Raw genomic sequence first — 21,129 nt, 5'->3', positions numbered from 1 at the left:
AATTAGTGAAGTCCACAAACACGCTTTCAAGAGACACTTACACACCTGCACCAGCGTTATGCGACTAATCTAAGGTGGAGACAATGCTGAGTCGAAGTTTTATTAGTTCAACACGCAGTTTTCCATCTCCATCTCCACATTCACATCTATCTAATAACAAGTGAAAATTGAATGCCACATTTCCTACCAAATTAGTAAAGTCCACAAACACGCTTTTCAAATGCGAAAACCAACTGGTTTAAAAGCAAACAGCGTGTGCCTCTTCTCTACACTCAAACCTAAATTAGTAAAATAATATCAAGAGTCATAGCCCCCTCACATTGACCTCTGGAAAATTAGTTAAGCCTAGTTGGAATCATTCAATCCAATCACTCTGTATATAAGAACGTGTTCTTGTATTTTTATCACTCCCATCATCACATCACAGAGAAAAACAAACTTTTACAAGGGTAGGGTGGTTACAGGAGCTTCTCCACAGATCAGATTCTGTCTCTTCTTTCTCAGCAATGGTGTTGTTTTTTATCAGTTTCTTGAGATGCTTTTCGAGGTCCTCGAAATCGAGCTCTGTTATATGCAACGGCGACGTCTGTGTGATGCGCCCCGGGAAGAAGACCCGCCGAAGAAACTTGAAGAACAAGCGCAGCCAAAGCCTTCGCGCTCGATTATCACTGCTTTCCATGCGAAGATCTTGATTAGCAATATTCTGCATGTATAAGTAGCATATGTGTATTTAATCTAAAATAGCAGAACATTGTCAATAACGATTCCGATCAAGCAGCGCGCAACATGGAGAATCAGTAAACGGTGTTTAGACTCTGCACAAATCCAGTGTTTAACATCTTCTTGGCGGCCGAAGCAGGAGTTGAACCACACCATTTCACATTTCACCTTGTTCAATTCATTTTGTTGTAGAATTGTTTTGGTAATTCTCCTGTGTAATCAACTTTTCAGTGGAAAACACAAAGATAACACAATTCCATATCATGTCACTTGGAACAAGTTTCCGTTTCGGGTTGTACTAGGATTCTTCAGACCCAGTAATTCAGGGAAATAGAGCTTAGTATTCCGTATCACAGGCTATTACATGCACACAGAATGAAGTTAGAAAGGGCGCGTAAGACCTAATTTATCACTGACGGATACTCCAGTTAGCCTTGTGTTGGGCTCGTTAAACACTATTCGGGGTACATCTGGACGCAAGCTTGAATACATTTTGAAGCTCGATAGTTTTTCAAGCTCAACATCCTTTGGCAAAACCGATTGAGCTCGGCCCAACAAAATATCCTTTGAGGAGGCCGACAAGAAAAATATCTGTGAGACATCAAGAGGCAGCATAGATGCAAGTAATCACTAATTATCAAGCAATATAAAATGTACAGGGTTTCGATTGCGTACATGTGTAACTCACTGGATTAAAGAACTCGTAAACCTGGACTATAATCATCCTTCAGCTCAGCACTCTCTGATATCCTAACCCTAATATGTTCCTGCAAGACAGTGATCCTCATTCAACGCAGAGGATCGAACTAGCTAGAATTTATAAGTATCTCTGCCTTGTTCTCAAGGAATCACTAATTATCAAGCAATATAAAATGCACAGGGTTTCGATTGCGTACATGTGTAACTCACTGGATTAAAGAACTTGTAAACCTGGTCTATAATCATCCCTCAGCACAGCACTCTCTGATACCCTAACCCTAATATGTTCCTGCAAGACAGTGATCCTCATTCAACGCAGAGGACCAAACTAGCTAGTATTTATAAGTATCTCTGCCTTGTTCTCAAGGAATCCAATCTTATACGTAGTATCTTCTACAACTAACCTGATCATCCTTCAAATTGGAGCTTAAGCTAGATCAACTTTCTATGGAAAAAATCTTCCCCAAGTTTCGTCCAAGTAATAAATTAAATAACTAGTTGGGTCAAGGGTTTCGGAGTTCCAACGCCGTTAGACATGAGATGATAGAATTCCCATCTTTCTTCTCTTTCGGTCCAATGTCTCCAACAATATTCTGCAGCCTTAGAGTTGCAAAGCAAGGTCTGGGTGCTGAGAGTCCAACAGGACACCTGATGACTGGCCCACTGGCGAACCAGATGACTGGACACCAATATTCAAGTCTGGAGGAACCCATTCCTGATTCTGTGTTGGTTGTCCTTGAGATTTCAACCCTTGCCAAGGAGATCGCATCTGAAACCTAGACAAGCCGGCTGCTGAAGGAGGGAAATTCATTTCTCTGTATTGGAAATGAGTTTCGTTTCCCATTTGAACAGGTGGTATCCCAATGGCCTGAAATGGGAAACTAGTCTTCGCGAGTTGAAACTGCATAACAGAATTGGGAAAATCACCCCGGAATTGTGAAACTCGTTGCTGGAGCTCCCTAGTAGGGTTATTATAAAGTGAATTAGCAAAAATCTGATTCTTGTGGCCACTTCTATTTTCTGGAGCAGTTTGAGACATTCCACTCCCCATTGACATCCATGCTTGGGCAGTAGCTGCAGAGGCATTGTTTGAATCATCTCTTTTTGAGGATGGAACAGGTGGCATGACTGATGGGTTATAAACAACAGAATGATCGAAAGATGTCTGCTGTTTTTCTGCATTTTTAGCCAACATTCTCATCAACTGGACAGGATCACTAAGACCTTGGTCAGGTCCATGCGGAATACAAGTCGCTGACATCACCATTTGTTTAGGAATACTATCAGATGACGAAACAACCTTTCTATTTCTATCCAAACTACTACTTGTGAGTTTTCCAGTCGGCAATCCTCCTGCAACTAATCCATGATTCTCTGGTTGCTTTAAAGGTACAGGCTGCAAAAGATTGCAGTTTCTGGAAACATTCTCCATCGACTGTGAAGCTGGCACATCCAAACCATTTGAAAGCTGCTTCTCTGCAACAGAACTGCATGTGTTTTGATTGGCTGAGATTGGGGTACAATTCAATTCAAGTTGCTTTAAGAACTTTTTTCCTGAATCATTACTTCTGGAAAGTGGGCTTTGCTGCTGACAATTCACGTTTGCAGACATAGTAGGTGTGGTTCTACCAGAAGATAAAAATGCTTGTTTGCCTTCCAAAGGCTCCTCCGCAGAAACCATGGCACTTTCAGCAGGACTGACAGTTGGTTTGGTTACAGCAGCATTAACCAAAGATGGCTTGCCTTGTAAATTACCGAAACTACCAGGCTGCTTCTGGATAGGAAGTGGGTTGTTGGAAGTTTTGCCATCCTTTCTAGGAGTTGAGTTAACATTAGTCTTTGACAGGAAAACAGGTTCTTTTGGAGAACAACCCTCCGGCAATAATATTGGTGTTGAAAGTGGCTCATAATCTCCAACCCATCCACGACCATATTTGAAACCACGAGGTACTGCCTCTTCAATCCTCCTGGAGGCAACTTTCCAAGCAACGGGTCCAAGTGTCGCAGCAAATAGAGCCAGGCTCCTGGCATAGGAATGATCTGCATGAATCCCTACCTGCTCATAAAAATGGAAAGCATATGAGTGAGAAGACAAGAATTACTGAGAGAGAGAGAGAGAGAGAGAGAGAGAGAGAGAGAGAGAGAGTAGTCTCTATGTTACATACAGCAACCAGCTGCTTGACTTGAGCATCAAAGGTGTTGAATATTGATTCCGATCCAAACATTAGTCGATTGGAAATGCTGTAAGTTGCACGACGATTCTCATCATGGGTGAAAGCTTTCCTCCCTAACCGAGATAGAGGAACCCTCCCTATGATTTTAAAGCAATCAGAGAAACGAGAAGCGAATGACAGAAAAACCATTTTAAATGATATTAAGAGGTAATTCACAAATTGCTGGCAAAAAATTTGGTCTCAGCTTGGCGTTGAATAGATCAAGTTGACTCTAGACACATTTCAGCGACGAAAACTTTATATTCAACTCAAAGCCGATTGGCCATGAGTGGAGAGGTCCCAACATTATATTAAGTGATCCCTCATTCCACTCTCAGGCAATGTGGGACTAAATTTCTTTAACATCCCCTAACACGTGCAGCTGCATTTGAGATCTGTCACTTATAGTCTCTTTTTGGGTCTATCATCATGTAGCTTTTTTTCTGGTCTGTCATCATGGGTGTGTGGATTGTGAATTTTAAAATGTGGGGTGGAATGGGCTCCACTCGATACCATGTGAAAACTTTATATCCAACTCAAAGCCAATTGGTCATGAGTGGAAAGGTCCTAGCATTATATTAAGTGATCACCCATTCCACTACCAAGCAACTATATTTTCTTAGCATCAGCCTCAAAATATGCTGGCATTGGTAACATTGTTTATTTACCTTTACTAAATCCATAGTTGTTAAGGACGAGAGGCGCAAAGATCTGTTAGGGCCTAGGCAAGAGGCGCAAGGCGAGCGCCTTTTTTGAAGCGAGGCACACCTAGGCAAAAAAAAAGAGGAAAAATAACATATACCGATACTATATAGCTTAATACATATAAATAAAAAAAAACATAAAAAGTGTATTGTTTCTAAAAACATTAAAAAAATATGCAGTATAATTATGTGTACATATAATTGTCAACCCGACTAACTGCACAAATTTTGTGTACAACAATTGTGCACAGATCACAGTGTGGGGCCCACTCCGGAACCCACACAAACGAACCAAGTCGTTCATTAAATGTAAAATATTTTTTTGGAAGGCCCCCTCAAAAAAATCAGCTCAATCCAATAATTACAGGTGTTCAATCGAATCTCAATCATTTAACTTTTCAGGATCCTAAAATCTGAATGAAAAGTTAGATGATTGGATCAAGCACGTATAGGTTTCGAATTGAGCTGATTTTTCGCAGGGGCCTTCTAAAAAATGTTTTAAATTCAATGAACGACTCGGATTGTTTGTATGGGAGCCGGAGATGGCCCCACACTGTGATCTGTGCACTCACTGTGCAGTTAGACTTTATGTATAACTAGATGTGTACATATAATTATAAACAGACACACAAACACACATATATTTCTGAAAACATTACAAAAAAGAAGAAAGCTTTTTCGTTTTCATATACAGTATATATCTCAACTATATACGCGAAGAGAGAAGGTCGACTGATGATCGAGAGAGGAGAGAGGAGAGAGAAGATTGACCAATGATTGAGATGATACATGTGTTATTTTCGTTTCTGGTGATCGAGAGAGGAGAGATTTGAAGTCAAGACTGATGGAGTGAAAATAATACATTTAACCTAGCCTTGATCCTATGGTTCTGATTAAAATTGAAAGAGGCGCGCCTTGTCTGCGCTTCATTGAAGGCGCCTCGTTTGGGCTAAGTCATGGCGCTAACCCTGCGCCTTGATGCACCTCGTGCCTGAGCGTGCCTTGACAACTATGACTAAATCATAAATATTTATTGCATAGAGAAAACCACACGGTCCACACCAATAACATTACCTTGCAAATCTTCAGCCTTATCAATTTTGTTATCAACTAGGGGAGTGTTTCCCACTACAGGCCCATCTGCAGTGGTAAGCCTCTCAAAACCACCATCACTCGTTGCATTTGAACCATTTTGGAAATCCCATGTTGTGGCAAGAGTGGCACCTGAGAAGAAATCAGAGCCAACAGGTTCCTGTTGGGTCGTGCTCATTGGCATCTTTATCTGTTGCTTAGCTAAAGAGTTGGATCTAGGTTTCTGCCCTGACTTTAGCCCTTTCTCATTGTGCTCAACATCAATCCTCAACTCCTGAAATTTCTTTTTTGCCAGCTCTTGGATGGATTGTGCCTTTCCAAAATAGATTGAGTTGTTACAGTTGATTAATGAACCAAAATGGCCACAATAAAAAGGAACTCAATAGAAGGGAAAAAAGTCTATACCTGCTTGTAGTATATGGTATCCGGCGCGTTGTATTGCATTGCATTTGTGCAAATCAGATACACATCACTCTGCATTCAGAAAGTACAAACTTCACAAACCAATGCAAAATAACTCTAGTTTTCCCGGTTTAAGATAACTTTTGGGATGCACAAAGTTGACCGCTAATACATCCAGTTCCACAATACCGAAACCCAAGTATCTGAAAAGATGCAAACATGTACACAAATATATGAGAGATTCGCATTACACTCTCACTGTCGTACCGTGCACAATGACAAACACTAAGATGACCCATTGGACTAACCGCTGGAAGATTTTAGTGAAACCTACTCAACCTTTTTTTTTTTCACCCTATGGGAGAAACCCACAGTATCGAAAAGCACATGAAAATATTCCCAAATGCAGGAAATGACAGTAGATGACATCTATCATGCATTCAACAATGACGGAATTCTTGAGAAGAATGGGGTCTAATTCAGGAACACCATATACTCCAACTAACTCGGCCTATATTGCCCTAGATTTCAGCTACTTATTCATATCCTTCCTAACTATTGGCTCCATCTAAGACCATATTCTCGATGAAAAATGAAAACAAATATCATTGTAAATAATCTTTCTACCTCGAGTCTCTGATCCACAATCTTTCTGGGAACAACATTCACTCTAAGCGGACATTTAGTATCTAGAAATAATTGAATTGTTTGTCATTCAATTCTCCCATGGACCTCATTCACTGGCTGCACATTTCTACTTGGCAAATTGTGTTAAGTACCAACTACCAGTCGAACTAGGAAAAATGTTAACCTCAAACACAAACAAAATAACAATGTGACACAAGCAAGAAAATCAAGAAATTTATTGAACAAGCAATTTGTGCACATGTTAAACTAATCTGACCTATAACGTTGGAGATGAACGGCACTAATATGCGATCTGGTTGGTAATGATTTTGCAAGTTGAGGGTTGTACACAAACATGGTAGCAATCTCAGAAATGCATGTGCTTGACAGCAAATCGCATGCACATGGACCATGTCATGTTATTTTTCTGCAGTAACCTTAACTGGATACATTACTAGGCCTGTCAACATTCCTAGCACATTTAGCAGAAGTATTTGTTGGTAAATAGAAGAACCAAGGGGAAAGATACCAAAATTCTCTCGATCAAGATGCGAGCAGATTCGGCTAGCGGGACAATGTTAGCCACAATATAATCAAATATCACCATATTCACATAGCATACCCACTAGGAAATAAAACTACAACAACAGTTAGCCTTATTTGCACTTTGTAGCATCAAACACATTCTTACAGTGATGTACAATGAAAACCAATTCAAGTTCCGAAATATGCAAAACAATCAGCTAAACATGTTCTGCATGGACCCATAACAGAACCACCAGACCGGTCACTTGACAATGCAAAAAGTGAATAATGGAAGGACGGTGAGTACCCACCTCAAATTGTTCCAAGGTAGAATACAATCCATTTCCCAGTTTCTTCCTTACAGTGGCAAAGTCCATTGGATGCTCAATCACATCGTGATAATCTGGAAGCTACAGAAAAACAACACATCATAAACTCTAATTTACAGAAAGCAATGGTTTACCACACAAATCATTATGGTAATATCCGATTTACTACATTACACCAAGGGTAGAGGATGAATAATTCCACGGGACTAATAGTAAAGGGGTTATCTGCAAAGGTATTGCACATTTCATGTTTTGCAGGATTTGTAGTCCAACTGATATGCAATCCCTTCAAAAATTGTTGCACTGAAACAGCGAAAACACACCCTTGGAATTCTAATCTAATTCCATGTCCAATCCAAAGATAAGAAAATCGAGTACCTCATCAGGGTCAACCGGTTCAGCATATACACCATAAGTATCTTTCCTGTTATATTCAACCAAATTCAAAAGCTCTTAGCTTCAGTTAACAAATTCAATAATTAGGAGGACACAGATGAATAGTATGTATCCCTACTTCTGAAGTTTATCAAGAATCAACTCCAGTGACGACTTCTCAGGCAAAGGAATCCCCAGCGGAGGACCAGATGGTGCCTCTGATCAAACAAATTGAAACCAACAAATCCAAGTTAAATCACCTGAATTATTTTTGCTGGTAAATCGCATGAAACTAAATAGTGCTATAACTGACTCGAAAGAAAAACGTGTAACTCAACATATCACTGGATTATCATCACCGTTTCACATCACTCCTCACTTGGATAGTTGAATGTCAAAGAAAACATTATGCTGGTGAATGTCAAAGAAACATTATGTTGGTAAATCAGGCGGGACTGGATTCTTTACTGTCCTGTCCCCGGACAGTCCAACAAATTTATCTCAACGCAAGAGATTCTTATTGGAACCCATACTTGTGACTTGTGAGACAGCTCCCGCAATTGTCCAAAAAACTTACCCAAGGGCGAAGAAAATTCATTCCCAAGCATTTTTTTTCTTGATAACTGGGTAATCAAGCCAACTTGAGCGCACCACAGATAATCCCGGGGCCCGCCCTAAGTTAACAACTGGACAAACCTCCACGAGTCCCAAGGTTTGGAATTCGGCCTTGGTGAGATTTGAGCGTGCGGCAAACCATTTAGTTGCCGTCTCACCCACTGGGCCAATCCCCTCGGGTTATCCATTCCCAATCCCATAGTACCCCATCAGAGTGAAACAAAATGGTAATATATAGCAGCCACAGATATGAAATACGAAGTATTCAATCAAAATACAAAACGAACCTGGAACAGAGTCAGCCACCTTGGATCCTCCTTTTCTCCTACTTAACCTGACCTGCCATAATCAGCCAAAACCTAGAAATTAAAAAAGCCACTCCGAAAATATAATTTTATATCCTGTGTGTATTAGCAAGAGAAAAGATAAGAGACAAGGACAGAGACAGACAAGGAGGGAGAGAGAGAGAGAGAGAGAGAGAGAGAGATGAGCGTTGATCAGATTCTGTGGGGTTGGGTTTTTTGACAGTTGACCCGACTGTTAAAAGATCAATCAATCTCTCGACAACGAAATGGATGAGAGAGAGAGAGAGAGAGAGGGAGGGAGAGAGTGTCCAGCTCAGCTGAATTCACTGAGATTTTCTACTTGGTCCAAACTTCAATATCCATTCTCTCTCTCTCTCTCTGCGTTAAAGGCACCTAACTTTCTCTCTCCTACTTGGTTTTTTTTTTCACGGTCTCTCTTACTTGATGACACACTCTGTTGCTACTCAGATCCAGACCGAATCGTACCTCCTCGTCTTCATCACCACCGTCGATTTTCCTCTTCTTCAACGGCCCATCCCCGTCTTCACGCTCCGACGAAGACGCAGGCGCGTGCTCTACGCGCCGAGTTCGACCACGAGCCGACTCGCCGCCGCTTTCGTTGCTCTTCTGTAGCTTCAGTAGCTGCTTCGACTTCTTCTCCCTCCTCCGCTCCTCCTCGTCGTCGATGAAATCGGCGAGGTCGAAAGTGTACTTGACGTCGCGGCGGCGGCGACTCCGCCGGCCGTCGCTTTCCTGCTCCTCAGCGGCGGCAGCGGCGCGCCGGGCGAGATCTGCCTTCGACGGCCGGCCCTTCTTTTTCCTGTTTACGATCTGACTCATCTTCGTTTTGGTTCGGAGTATCTTCTCTCTCTGTCTCTGTCTCTCCTTCCTTTCTCACTCTTCTTTCTCTCTCCTACTGGTATTTTCGTGGACTATTTGATTTGTGTTGATTTTTGTTTGGAGGGTTATAGCGCGTCACATCCTCGTTTAGTGATGGTTGTAAAAATTTTGTGCAAAGATTACGGTGTAAGGTCCATTACGGATTCTACAAAAGTATATGAGACGTTCGTTAAATTTGAAAAATTTTCTCGGGTGCATTTTTTTGAAAAATTAGTTCGATCTGATACCTACATGTATTCAATCGAATCATCCAACTTTTCACGAATGGCAATTACCTCACGATAACACATGAATCCTTCGACTCCATATCACTATAGGTATGTAGTATATATTCCATCCGTCTTATTTTCTTTGGACTTATTTGATATTTGTGTCATTCTTAAAACTCTTTTATCTTCCCGTATGAATTTTCAAAAATATTCAATATAAATCTTGTTTGATAGTTCTCGATTATATATATATTATACAAAGTTTTCAAAATTATAAAAAGTATTATAAATTAGGAGATATAAGAGTTTAAAAAATGACACAAATATCGAAAAAAACAAAAGAAAATGGGACAAATGAAGCATGTAAGAGTATTTGCGAAATTATGATGAAGTTCGGAAACGATTATGAATTGATTCGGTTTTTAGTGCGGTGATCACGTGAAACTAAAGCCCAACCGGCTGGTTTTTCAAAATTTTCAAAAAAACAAGGGTTACAAATTTGATTAAAATTGTGCAAATGTTCGATATGATTCGGGTAACCAATGGTTTCAGCGAGATTTGGCATTCCCACCCGATCATTGTGGTACATAAGTTATCACTAGCTTTAAATAGGGCCACTTGGACGATCATTGTTTACGCGCCTTCGGACGTGTGGAGGAGAACGTTCAGAAGGTTGAAAGGGACCGGCGGTGAGCAATTCAAAATGGTTTGACAAAACTCACCACTAAAAATGCAGAAGAGGGCTGCTCCCCCCCCCCCCCCCCGACACACACACCCCCCCGGCCCCACCTTCTTTTTCCCAATTTACCCCCCCCCCCTCCCCCCTCTCTCTCTCTCTCTTCCTTTTTTTTTTTCCACTTTCTGCTTCTTTTTTTCCCTTTTCTTTTCCAGTTTTTTTTTTCATTTTCTTTCTTTCCGGTTTGAATTTTTTTTTCTTTTTAATAATAGGTTCAAGTCTAATTCTAGGCTTTGTAAAGTAATTGAAAGAAAAAAAGTGTTTCAATTGATCATGTTTATCCCACTGTTTTCTTTTTCTTTTTTTTGTCCTTTATAGATTAAAAAATATAGTTACGAAAATAAGTGTTTCAATTTTCAATCCGTTTGAACTGGTGCAAAGTTGTTATTTTTCTGATCATTTCATCCTAAATGGTCATAATAAATTTTTGGCTCCAAGGGTTTTCAATGGACACCCTAAGAGAGTCTTAAAACTAAATAATGAGTCTTAGGGAGTTTGTTGAAAAGTCTTAAACCAAAAAATTCATTATGACCATTTAAAATAAAATAATAAAAAAACGATATTTGCTCTGATTTAATTGAATTGAGAATTAAAGCACTTAATTCTTGAATTATATTTTTAAATATACAAATGGTGTATTTATAGAAATTAAATAAATAAGATATAAGTAATTAAATAAAAAAATAAATTAAAAAGTATGGGGGACCCGGGGGCTCTGCTGCCTCCATTGACATAGTAGCCCCTAAAACGTTTCCGTTTTAGTTATAAAAAAATAGAACCCATCCATTTGCAATCCTATGGAGTATAAACGTGATTTGAAGCAACATACTACTGAATCAGTTAAGAGGATCTATGCTAAATAATGGTTAACAAATTTATAAAATTGTACTATAGTTAAAAAAAAGTAATCCTGAATATAATATTTGTATTATGGATTAGTATGTCGTTTGCAAAATACATTTCGTAATTAGTTCCCGAACACTAATTGTAATCTTAATGAATTTTTTGCTTTACGACCTTTCAACGAGCAACCTAAGACTCATTATTTAGTTTCAGGACTCTCTTAGGGTGTTCATTGAAAGGCCTTGGAGCCAAAAATTTATTACGACCATTTAGGATGAAATGATCAGAAAAATAACATCTTTGCACTGGTTCAAACGGATTAAAAATTGAAACACTTATTTTCGTAATTATATTTTTTAATCTATAAAGGACAAAAAAAGAAAAAAAAACAGTGGGATAAACATGATCAATTGAAACACTTTTTTTCTCTCAATTACTTTACAAAGCCTAGAATTAGACTTGAACCTATTATTAAAAAGAAAAAAAAATTCAAACCGGAAAGAAAGAAAATGAAATAAAATGAAAAAAAAAACTGGAAAAGAAAAAAAAAAAAGAAGAAAAGAAGCAGAAAGTGGAAAAAAAGAAAAGGGAGAGAGAGAGAGAGAGAGAGAGAGAGAGAGAGACAGAGGGAGAGGGGGGCGGGAGAGAGAGAGAGAGAGAGAGAGGGGGGGCGGGGGTAAACTGGGAAAGGGAGGTGGGGCCGGGGGGGGGGGGTGTGTCAGGGGGGGGGGGGAGTAGCAATTTACAATGCAGAAAGTCTACTACTTTCAATTTCACCTCTAAAGGTATTGGGAAATGATAGACCCACCGAATGAACCCTCACCGCACGTCGTCGGGTCCACTCCGGCCACCGGACGGCCAATCCGAACCGTCCAAAAATTTTAAAAAAAAAAACCGAGTGGGCCTGAGCAAGAATCAACGGCATCCGACTTGTGTAGGTGCTCGATCCAAACTTTCATTTTTAACGGCTCGGATCATCTGATTTTTGAAAGTTCGGATCGAGCACCTACGCATGTCGGATGTCGTTGATTCTTGCCCAAGCCCACTCGGTTTTTTTTTTTAGAATTTTTGGACGGTTCGGATTGGCCGTCCAGTGGCCGGAGTGGGCCCGGCAACGTGCGGTGGGTGGGTCTATCATTTCCCAAAGGTATTTTAGATTGTTCGGATTTTGAAAGACTCACCACTGGAGGGTTTTTTTTTTTACTTAATTTGCACCATTAATTACCAAGATGAACGATGAGATTGAGCGCTACGATAGAGTAGCACGCTGCTAAAAATGATCTCAAAAAACCCAAAAAAAAATTTGCCTCTCTTTTTCTTTTTCCTTTGTGAAAGTGAACCATTTCTGCTTTTGGGAGTCCCAAATACAAAAGTGCCAAGATGCATGACGATATGGACCCTCCGCACCTTATAGCATGCGCAAGTGTTCGTGATTATAGCATTTTTTTTGTTCCCAGCTGTGACCACAACTAAATATTTTGATTCTGATTCATAATTATAATATTATTTGTGTGTTCATAACTGGGTCACTTATTCAGTAGAATCTTTTATTTTTTATTCTACCTTAGCACCTTTTTATCCTCGCTTTCATTTGAGAATTTATTGGAAGACAATTTTATGATTGTGCTCTTGCACATGAACGCTAAGAGCATCCACAGTGGAATAAGCAAAATAAAAAATTGTTAAAATTAGCAATATTAGATTGAAAAAGTGTTCACATTAGAATAACTAAACCTTGCAACCTCTTAACAACTCATCAAATTTTGGCTTTTCAATAATTAAAGTTAGCAATATTTTGTCAATAACCAAATTTTATCTCTCAATCAAGTACACCAACATTACACAAAAACCTTCTCTCTCTCTCTCTCAACAATGTTTTCAAAAAATAATTTTAAAAAATTGTAACTTTCAGATTTTTTTTTCTGTTTTTTTTTAGAAACTTTTTTTTTACAAAAAACAAATTTTTTCAAAAATTTTAAAAACTATAAGTAAATAAGGTGTGTTTTTCAAAAATCTGTTTTTTGAAATTTCAAAACTCTTTTATCGAAAACTATTTTTTATACAAAATCTGTTTTTAAAAAACTATATTTATAGTTTTTAAAATTTCAAAACTATTTGTGTAAATATAATTCTTTCAAAATTTCTCAAAATTGTATTTACAGTTTTTAAGTGCAAAGTGTGTTTTTTGAAAAACTGTTTTTCGTTTCGAAGAACTTTTTTTTTTAACTGTTTCTAACATAAATTGTTTTTTGTTTCCTTCAAAAATCGTTTTTTCAAAAAATATGCGTGAAATGAAGGGAAAAAGTTTGGAGGGCTTATTGGTTTTGATTATGGGAAAAAAATAACCAAAGTAGGATTTGACATTACTAACTTTAACAACCTCTAAATGGATAATCAAAATCTGATGTGGCATGTTTTGATTATTTACATTTGCTTATTCCACTGCTGATGCTCTAAGTATGTGACTTACATTTATAATCAGATAGAGAAATAATTATTGGAGTACTTTATATAAAACATTTGAATTTTTAAATTGGATAAAATTAATTCTTTTGAATGTTGTGAAAAAGTTTAGACCTTAATTTTTTTTTCCTACAAAGTATGTAATATCTCGATTCAAAGGGTGATAATTGGGTATGGAGGGAGTGGCATAGAAATGGATTTTTGCTAATAGAAGTGTTGCCATTTGGAGTGTTCAGAAGAGGAAAATTAAATTGTGTAATCCTAATCGACCAAATTTCAAAGGGCATTTATGAAAAGTAGTGTGAAAAAATCATTCCTCGAACTGACCAAAACACTTAAAACCAAACTACAAGTCGTTGGCTTGGTTGTCAGAGACTTAGGGTTTGCTTTGAAAATTCTGTAGTGAAAGGCCCCGCAAGGCACTATATAGGATGCACATGTACAGATCATCGATCTTGACAATAAATAGTTGAGATATGATTTTTAATTATGACACAGTAAGAATCATTTATTACCGGTCATAATTGATTTTTGATCTGAATTGTTGATTGATGAGATCAACGGCTGTGAGTTGCCCTACAACCCCTTCAGGGCACTCCGTCCTATAGGATTCCTCAGTCCAGTTTCCTACCTCATAAGGGCCCGTTTGGATGCGGGGGGGAAATTGGGAGTATTAGTTAGTAAGGGGGGATAAGATAGTAGAGGGTATTAGTTAATAAGAAATGACCTACATTGATGTGATGTATATGGAGGGGGATTAAATAGTAGGTTGTTTGGATAAGGTACTAGAGAAGAGGGATTAAGCTGTCAAACGACACTTTTGCCTTTGTGCAGTCCCTAAATTAATTATGTATTACGTTTTATATGTAATTGCAAATTTAATTATTCTTTCACAATTTAAGTCGTAATATTTATTTCTACTAACAAATTAGCGAATTTCATATTATTATTAAACATTTTTAAAAAAATTTAGTTTTTAAAAAAAAATTAAGTGTTTCAAATTTCAATCCGTTTGAACTGGTGGAAAGATTTTAGTTTTCTGATCATTTTATCCTAAATGATCACAATTAAATTTTGACTCTAAGGCTCTCGTTGATTAACTCTAAGAAAGTCATAGAATTAAATATCTCTTAAGGCTAATCAATGAGAGTCATAGAGTCAAAATTTAATTATGACCGTTTAGGATAAAATGATTAGAAAACTAAAATCTTTCCACCGGTTTAAACGGATTGAAATTTGGAATACTTAATTTTTTAACCATATTTTTTAATATATAAACTGTCTAAAAAGATTGAAAAATTAAGTGTTCTAAATTTCAATCTGTTTGAACCGGTGCGAAGATCTTTGTTTTTTGATCATTTTATCTTAAGTGGTCATAGTTAAATTTTGACTCTAGGGCTTTCGTTGATTAGCCCTAAGAAAGTTGTAGAATCAAATATCTCATAGGGTTAATCAACAAGAGTCCTAGAGTCAAAATTTAATTATGATCATTTAGGATAAAAATGATCAGAAAACTAAGATTTTCGCACCGGTTTAAACGGATTGAAATTTGTAACATTTAAAATTTTCAACCTCTTTAGACAGTTTATATATTAAAAAATATGGTTAAAAATTTATATATTTCTGTTACCCAAATTATGCAACCTAGAGGGGGGGTGAATAGGATTGCTAGTAATAATTACCAATAAAAATTTATCTCTAACAATATATGCAAATAATAAGTATGCAATCAAAATAGAGAGATAGAGAGATAGAACCCGTTTATAGTGGTTCGGTCCGGATTTGTCCACGGTCCGGCCCTACTCCACTTCTCCTCAAGCAATTACTTGAAGGTTAGACTAATCTTTAAAAGATTACAACTTGTAAGTCTTGCGGGTGCTTACAAGAACCGAATGCCTCTAGCTTTCCCGATGAGCTAGCACAACCGCAAGAATTTTCTCCGAAAACTTCTCAAAAACAATAACACCCAAATTCCAACCCGAATTTGGTCTTCTAAGCTTTCAAGTGTTTGACTCAAACACTCACTTAGGAAATACAAGTATGTGAAGAAGGTATGAAAATTATCGCTCACGACTTGTACAAATTTTCTCTCAAGAATAATATGAAAGTGGAAGAACAATGAGAATTTTTGGCTTTGATCTTTTGAGAATTTGCTCTTGCAATAATATGGAATGTTGTAGCTTGTGTATGTACTCATTAATGAGTTCTTGATGCCTTATATAGCCATCCATATGCTTCCTAGCCGTTGGAAACTAGCCGTTGGAACTAGCCGTTTGAAACTAGCCGTTGGAAACTAGCCGTTTGAAACTAGCCGTTGGAAACTAGCCGTTTGATAGAGTGGTCATCCGGGTGGTCGTCCGGTTGTCACAGCTTTCTGTTCAGACAGCCGGCTTGTCAGCCGGTTCGTCAACCTGTGACTCACAATTTCATCTAAATAAACCGTTAAAGCATGTATTGAGCTCAATAAAGTCTTTGTAAATATAAATCATGAATCCAAGAGACTTTATGCTATATTTCAAGGTCACGAAAATATTTAATTCGGGAATCGACTTTTCGATAATTTTGTATTTGCCGAATAAAAATATCATTGAATTAATCATCAAAATAATTAATAGAGATGCATATAAATTTTCACAAATTATAATGCATACATTTTTCAACAATCTCCCCCTTTTTGATGATGACACAAAATGATAGTTTTTATTCAAGTAGGAGTTATGCCAATCTCCCCCTTAATACATGCACCAAAGCAGTTATCTATGATCAACGAGTAATAGCAATAATCATCAGATCATAGCAAGCAATTTTTTAAATTTGCCCAAAATGGCAAGATAGATCAATTAAAACTTGGCTTTTTCTCCCCCTGTGACATCATAAAAAAAAAACTAAAAAGAGAAAAACAATAGGGCCATGGTTCCAGCACCATGCCGCTCTTGCCCTGTAGCACTCTATCTTCGTTCATTGAGAGCTTGGCGTCCTTGATTTTCGTATTCTCGAATAATGGCTGCTACAACGGCAGCTATAATGCCAATCCAATACCACAGAGTATCCACATTTACATTCCATCCGAACCATGGTGGTATTCTCATAGTAAGTAACGCACACAGCAGAATGAAGATAAAGAGTTGCATCCAAATGGTTTGGATAAACAACCTGAACTCTGCTCGTTCGGCATCTCTTTCGTAAAACTCAAACGGTAACCCTTGCGGTAAGTTTGCCATTGCTCGATTTGGAAGGATAGAGATTTGGAGAGATTTAGGCCGAGAGAGAAGGAGAGATAGATAGATGAGGAGATAGAGATTGTGTTGTTGAATTTATAGAGTATGAGATTGCCGAATTGTTTGAAATGCTGCGCCGAATTGTTTGAAATGCTGCGCCGAATTGTTTGAAATGGTGCGCCGAATTGATTGAATTGCTGCGCCGAAAGAGAGATAATAGGGGATGCGGCACCGAATAGAGATAGGATAGGGGATGCGGCGCCGAATAGGACAAGAATAGGGGAAGAAAATTGTGTTCGGGTGTTTATTGTTGTGTCCCCTTAAAGACAAGAAATTCATATCGGCGAAGTATATAAGAGACAATTTAAGCACTAAGCCATGAAATTCATACAAACTAAGTGTAACAGACTTAATAAATCAGAGTTAGCAACGCAAAAGCTTGAATAAGTCTTAACCTCACGGTTGTCCGGTTGGACATCCGCTTGGACATCCGACTGACAAATGCAGGTTAAGTCCAGAAATCGTTTAAGAGGAGTAGCATTAAAGACCATAAAACTGATTTTCTGCATACCAAACACAGGAAAATGAAACATATGATAAAATGTTTGGAGGGTGATTTCTTTATCAAGATCATTTGTACTCTCCATCAAGTATGATATTTACGAATTCAATCAACTCAACATTGAATCCAAAAAAAAACTTTTGACATCAAGAACACAAAACTTTTTCATAAATGATTAGACATGCCGAGTTCTCGTCGAATGAAACAAAATTGTTCTTCACCAAGGGGTTTTGTGAAAATGTCCGCCAATTGCTTGTCGGTACTAATAAAGTTAAGTTCAATATCCCCTTTTTGAACATGATCTCTTATAAAATGATGTCTAATCTCAATATGTTTTGTTCGAGAATGTTGAATCGGATTCTTGGTTAAGCTAATTGCACTAGTATTATCACATTTAATAGGAATATGATCATATTGCAAATTGAAATCCTCCATTTGTTGTTTGATCCACAATATTTGGGCACAACAACTTCCGGCCGCTACATATTCCGCCTCGGCGGTAGATAGAGCTACGGAATTTTGTTTCTTGCTATGCCAAGACACTAGAGAGTGCCCTAGAAATTGGCAAGTCCCACTTGTACTTTTACGATCAACTTTGAAACCTCCAAAATCCGCATCTGAATAACCAATTAAATCAAATGCAACTCCACGTGGATAAAACAATCCTAAGTCATGAGAACCGCCAACATATTTAAAGATACGTTTAATAGCTTTTAAATGCGATTCTTTAGGACATGATTGAAATCTAGCACACATGCAAACACTAAACATTATATCCGGTCTACTTGCAGTGAGATAAAGTAATGAGCCGATCATACCTCGATACATCTTTTCATTGACGGCCTTACCATTCTCATCTTTGTCTAGCTTAGTTGATGTGCTCATTGGTGTGCTCGTTGGCTTTGATCCTTCCATGCCAAACTTCTTAATAAGTTCTTTCGCATACTTGGCTTGGTTGATTAGGATCCCCTCATTAGTTTGCTTGATTTGAAGTCCGAGAAAGAAGTTAAGCTCCCCCATCATACTCATTTCAAATTCACCTTGCATACACTTAGCAAACTCTTTGCACATATTATCATTAGTGGCACCAAAGACAATATCATCAACATATATTTGAATAATGAGCATATCTTTACCTTTGGCTTTAATGAAAAGAGTAGTATCAATTTTTCCACGAGTAAAGCCATTGTCAAGCAGGAATGAACTAAGTCTATCATACCATGCACGTGGTGCTTGCTTCAAACCATATAAAGCTTTTGAGAGTTTAAAAACATGATCGGGGTATACATGATCTTCAAAGCCGGGAGGTTGTTTGACATAAACTTCTTCATTTATGAACCCATTCAAAAATGCACTTTTCACATCCATTTGATAAAGCTTGAAATTTTTGAAAGATGCAAAGGCAAGTAATATGCGAATAGCCTCTAATCTAGCTACCGGTGCAAAAGTTTCTTCAAAATCAATACCTTCTTCTTGATTATAACCTTGAGCAACAAGTCTAGCTTTATTCCTAACAATATTTCCGGATTCATCTAGCTTGTTACGAAAAACCCATTTAGTACCTATAATAGTGTGATCAAGAGGCTTAGGTACTAATGCCCAAACTTTATTCCTTTCAAATTGATTTAACTCATCTTGCATGGCCAAAATCCAATTTTCATCATCTTGAGCTTCCGGAAAGTTTTTAGGCTCAATTTGAGAAACAAAAGCTTGATTTTCACAAAAATTTTTATGAGACGAGCGAGTGGTTACCCCTTTCGAAACTTCTCCAAGAATCAAGTCCTTTGGATGGTTTTGCACGAATCTCCAATCCTTGGAAAGATCTTGGTTGTCTCCCATGGCATCTTGAGGTTGATTAATAACTTCATCTTCTTTGATTTGAGAGCTTTCTACTTGAGTATCACCATCAACTTTTTCTTGAATTGTCAAGTCATGAATCTTATGTGTAATCTCTAAGTCATCATTATCAACAACATCCTTAGTAGCACAAGGATTAGATTCATCAAAGGAAACGTGAATAGATTCTTCAACAAGATTAGTGCGCTTATTATAAATTCTATATGCTTTGCTAGTAAGAGAGTAACCAATAAAGATGCCTTCATCCGATTTTGAATCAAATTTACCCAAGTTATCTTTTCCATTGTTTAATACATAACATTTACAACCGAAGGCATGAAAGTAATTAATGTTGGGTATTCTACCATTCCAAAGCTCATAAGGAGTTTTCTTGAGGATAGGCCTAATTAAAACTCGATTCAAAATATAGCATGAGGTATTAACGGCTTCCGCCCAAAAATATTTTGGCAAAGAGTTTTCACAAAGCATAGTGCGGGCCATTTCTTCCAGAGTACGATTTTTTCTCTCTACTACTCCATTTTGTTGAGGAGTACGAGGTACGGAAAGGTTATGACCAATACCATGTTCATCACAAAACTTTTCATATAAAGAATTGTCAAGTTCTTTTCCATAATCCGTACGAATGTTAGAAATAACAAAGCCTTTTTCATTTTGAACTCTTCTACAAAGTTTAGTGAAATTAGGATAAGCCTCATTCTTATGAGCTAGGAACATCACCCATGTATATCTAGAGAAATCATCAACAACAACAAGACAATAATAGTTTCCACAAAGACTTGGAGAGCGAGTTGGTCCAAACAAATCCATATGAAGTAATTGCAAAGGTCTAGTAGTTGAAACAACATTTTTGGACTTAAAAGAAACCTTGGTTTGTTTTCCTTGTTGGCAAGGACCACAAAGTCTATCTTTTTCAAATTTGATTTTAGGAAGACCTTTTACCAAATTTTTTCTAGAGAGTTTTGAAATAGCATCCATACTTGCATGTCCTAGGCGCCTATGCCAAAGCCAACTATTTTCACTCAAAGCGGAAAAACATTTTATATCACAATTACTTAAATCATTGAGATTAAAAACATATACATTTTCAAATCTTTGTCCAACGAAGAGTGTCTTGTTGCTTTTGTCATTTTCAATGATACATTTGGATTTTTCAAAGATAACACGATTTCCTCTATCACATAATTGACTTATGCTAAGAAGATTGTGTTTTAAACCATTAACAAGTAAAACATCTTCAATAATAGGAGAATTACCTATATTGCCGATTCCTATGATTTTACCTTTGTTGTTGTCTCCAAATGTGACATGTCCACCATCTTTAGACGAAAGAGAATTGAAAGCCCTCTTGTCACCGGTCATGTGTCTTGAACATCCACTATCAAGGTACCAACTTCCTTCCTTGAGAGAACTTTTGAAGCATACCTACAATAGCACATCAATTCTTGACTTTTGGTACCCAAATCATCTTGGGTCCTTGAAGGTTAGCATTGATACGGTTCTTAGGAACCCAAACCTTTTTTGCATTAGAAGATGAGTATCCTTTCATAGGACATGTAGGAGAAATATGACCAATTTTACCACAATAATGACATGTCAATTTAGAATGGCTAGAAGGAGGAACATCTTTTTCAAAAAGATTTTTGTGTTGAGTGGGATTATAACCAATTCCGGCCTTGTGAAAAGAAACCATTTGTTTTCCAAGAAGAATGTCTAAACTTTCTTTTCCATTAGTGAG

General features: G+C 37.6%; 1 protein-coding gene across 1 annotated transcript; it reads right to left on the bottom strand.

Moving 5' to 3' along the window:
- Positions 1-406: 406 nt before the first annotated feature.
- Positions 407-9,568, bottom strand: LOC131322391 (uncharacterized). Its single transcript, XM_058353700.1, has 9 exons — positions 9,093-9,568; positions 8,589-8,640; positions 7,826-7,904; positions 7,690-7,735; positions 7,294-7,392; positions 5,834-5,902; positions 5,411-5,741; positions 3,585-3,730; positions 407-3,475 (listed from the first exon to the last, which is right to left on the bottom strand). Exons 1-9 carry the CDS (start codon positions 9,444-9,446, stop codon positions 2,021-2,023), a joined length of 2,631 nt encoding a protein of 876 aa, XP_058209683.1. The 5' UTR covers positions 9,447-9,568; the 3' UTR covers positions 407-2,020.
- Positions 9,569-21,129: the final 11,561 nt, after the last annotated feature.

Source organism: Rhododendron vialii, chromosome 4a (genome assembly GCF_030253575.1).
Source record: "Rhododendron vialii isolate Sample 1 chromosome 4a, ASM3025357v1".
Lineage (NCBI taxonomy): Eukaryota > Viridiplantae > Streptophyta > Magnoliopsida > Ericales > Ericaceae > Rhododendron > Rhododendron vialii.
This window is presented reverse-complemented; position numbering and strand designations above follow the sequence as displayed.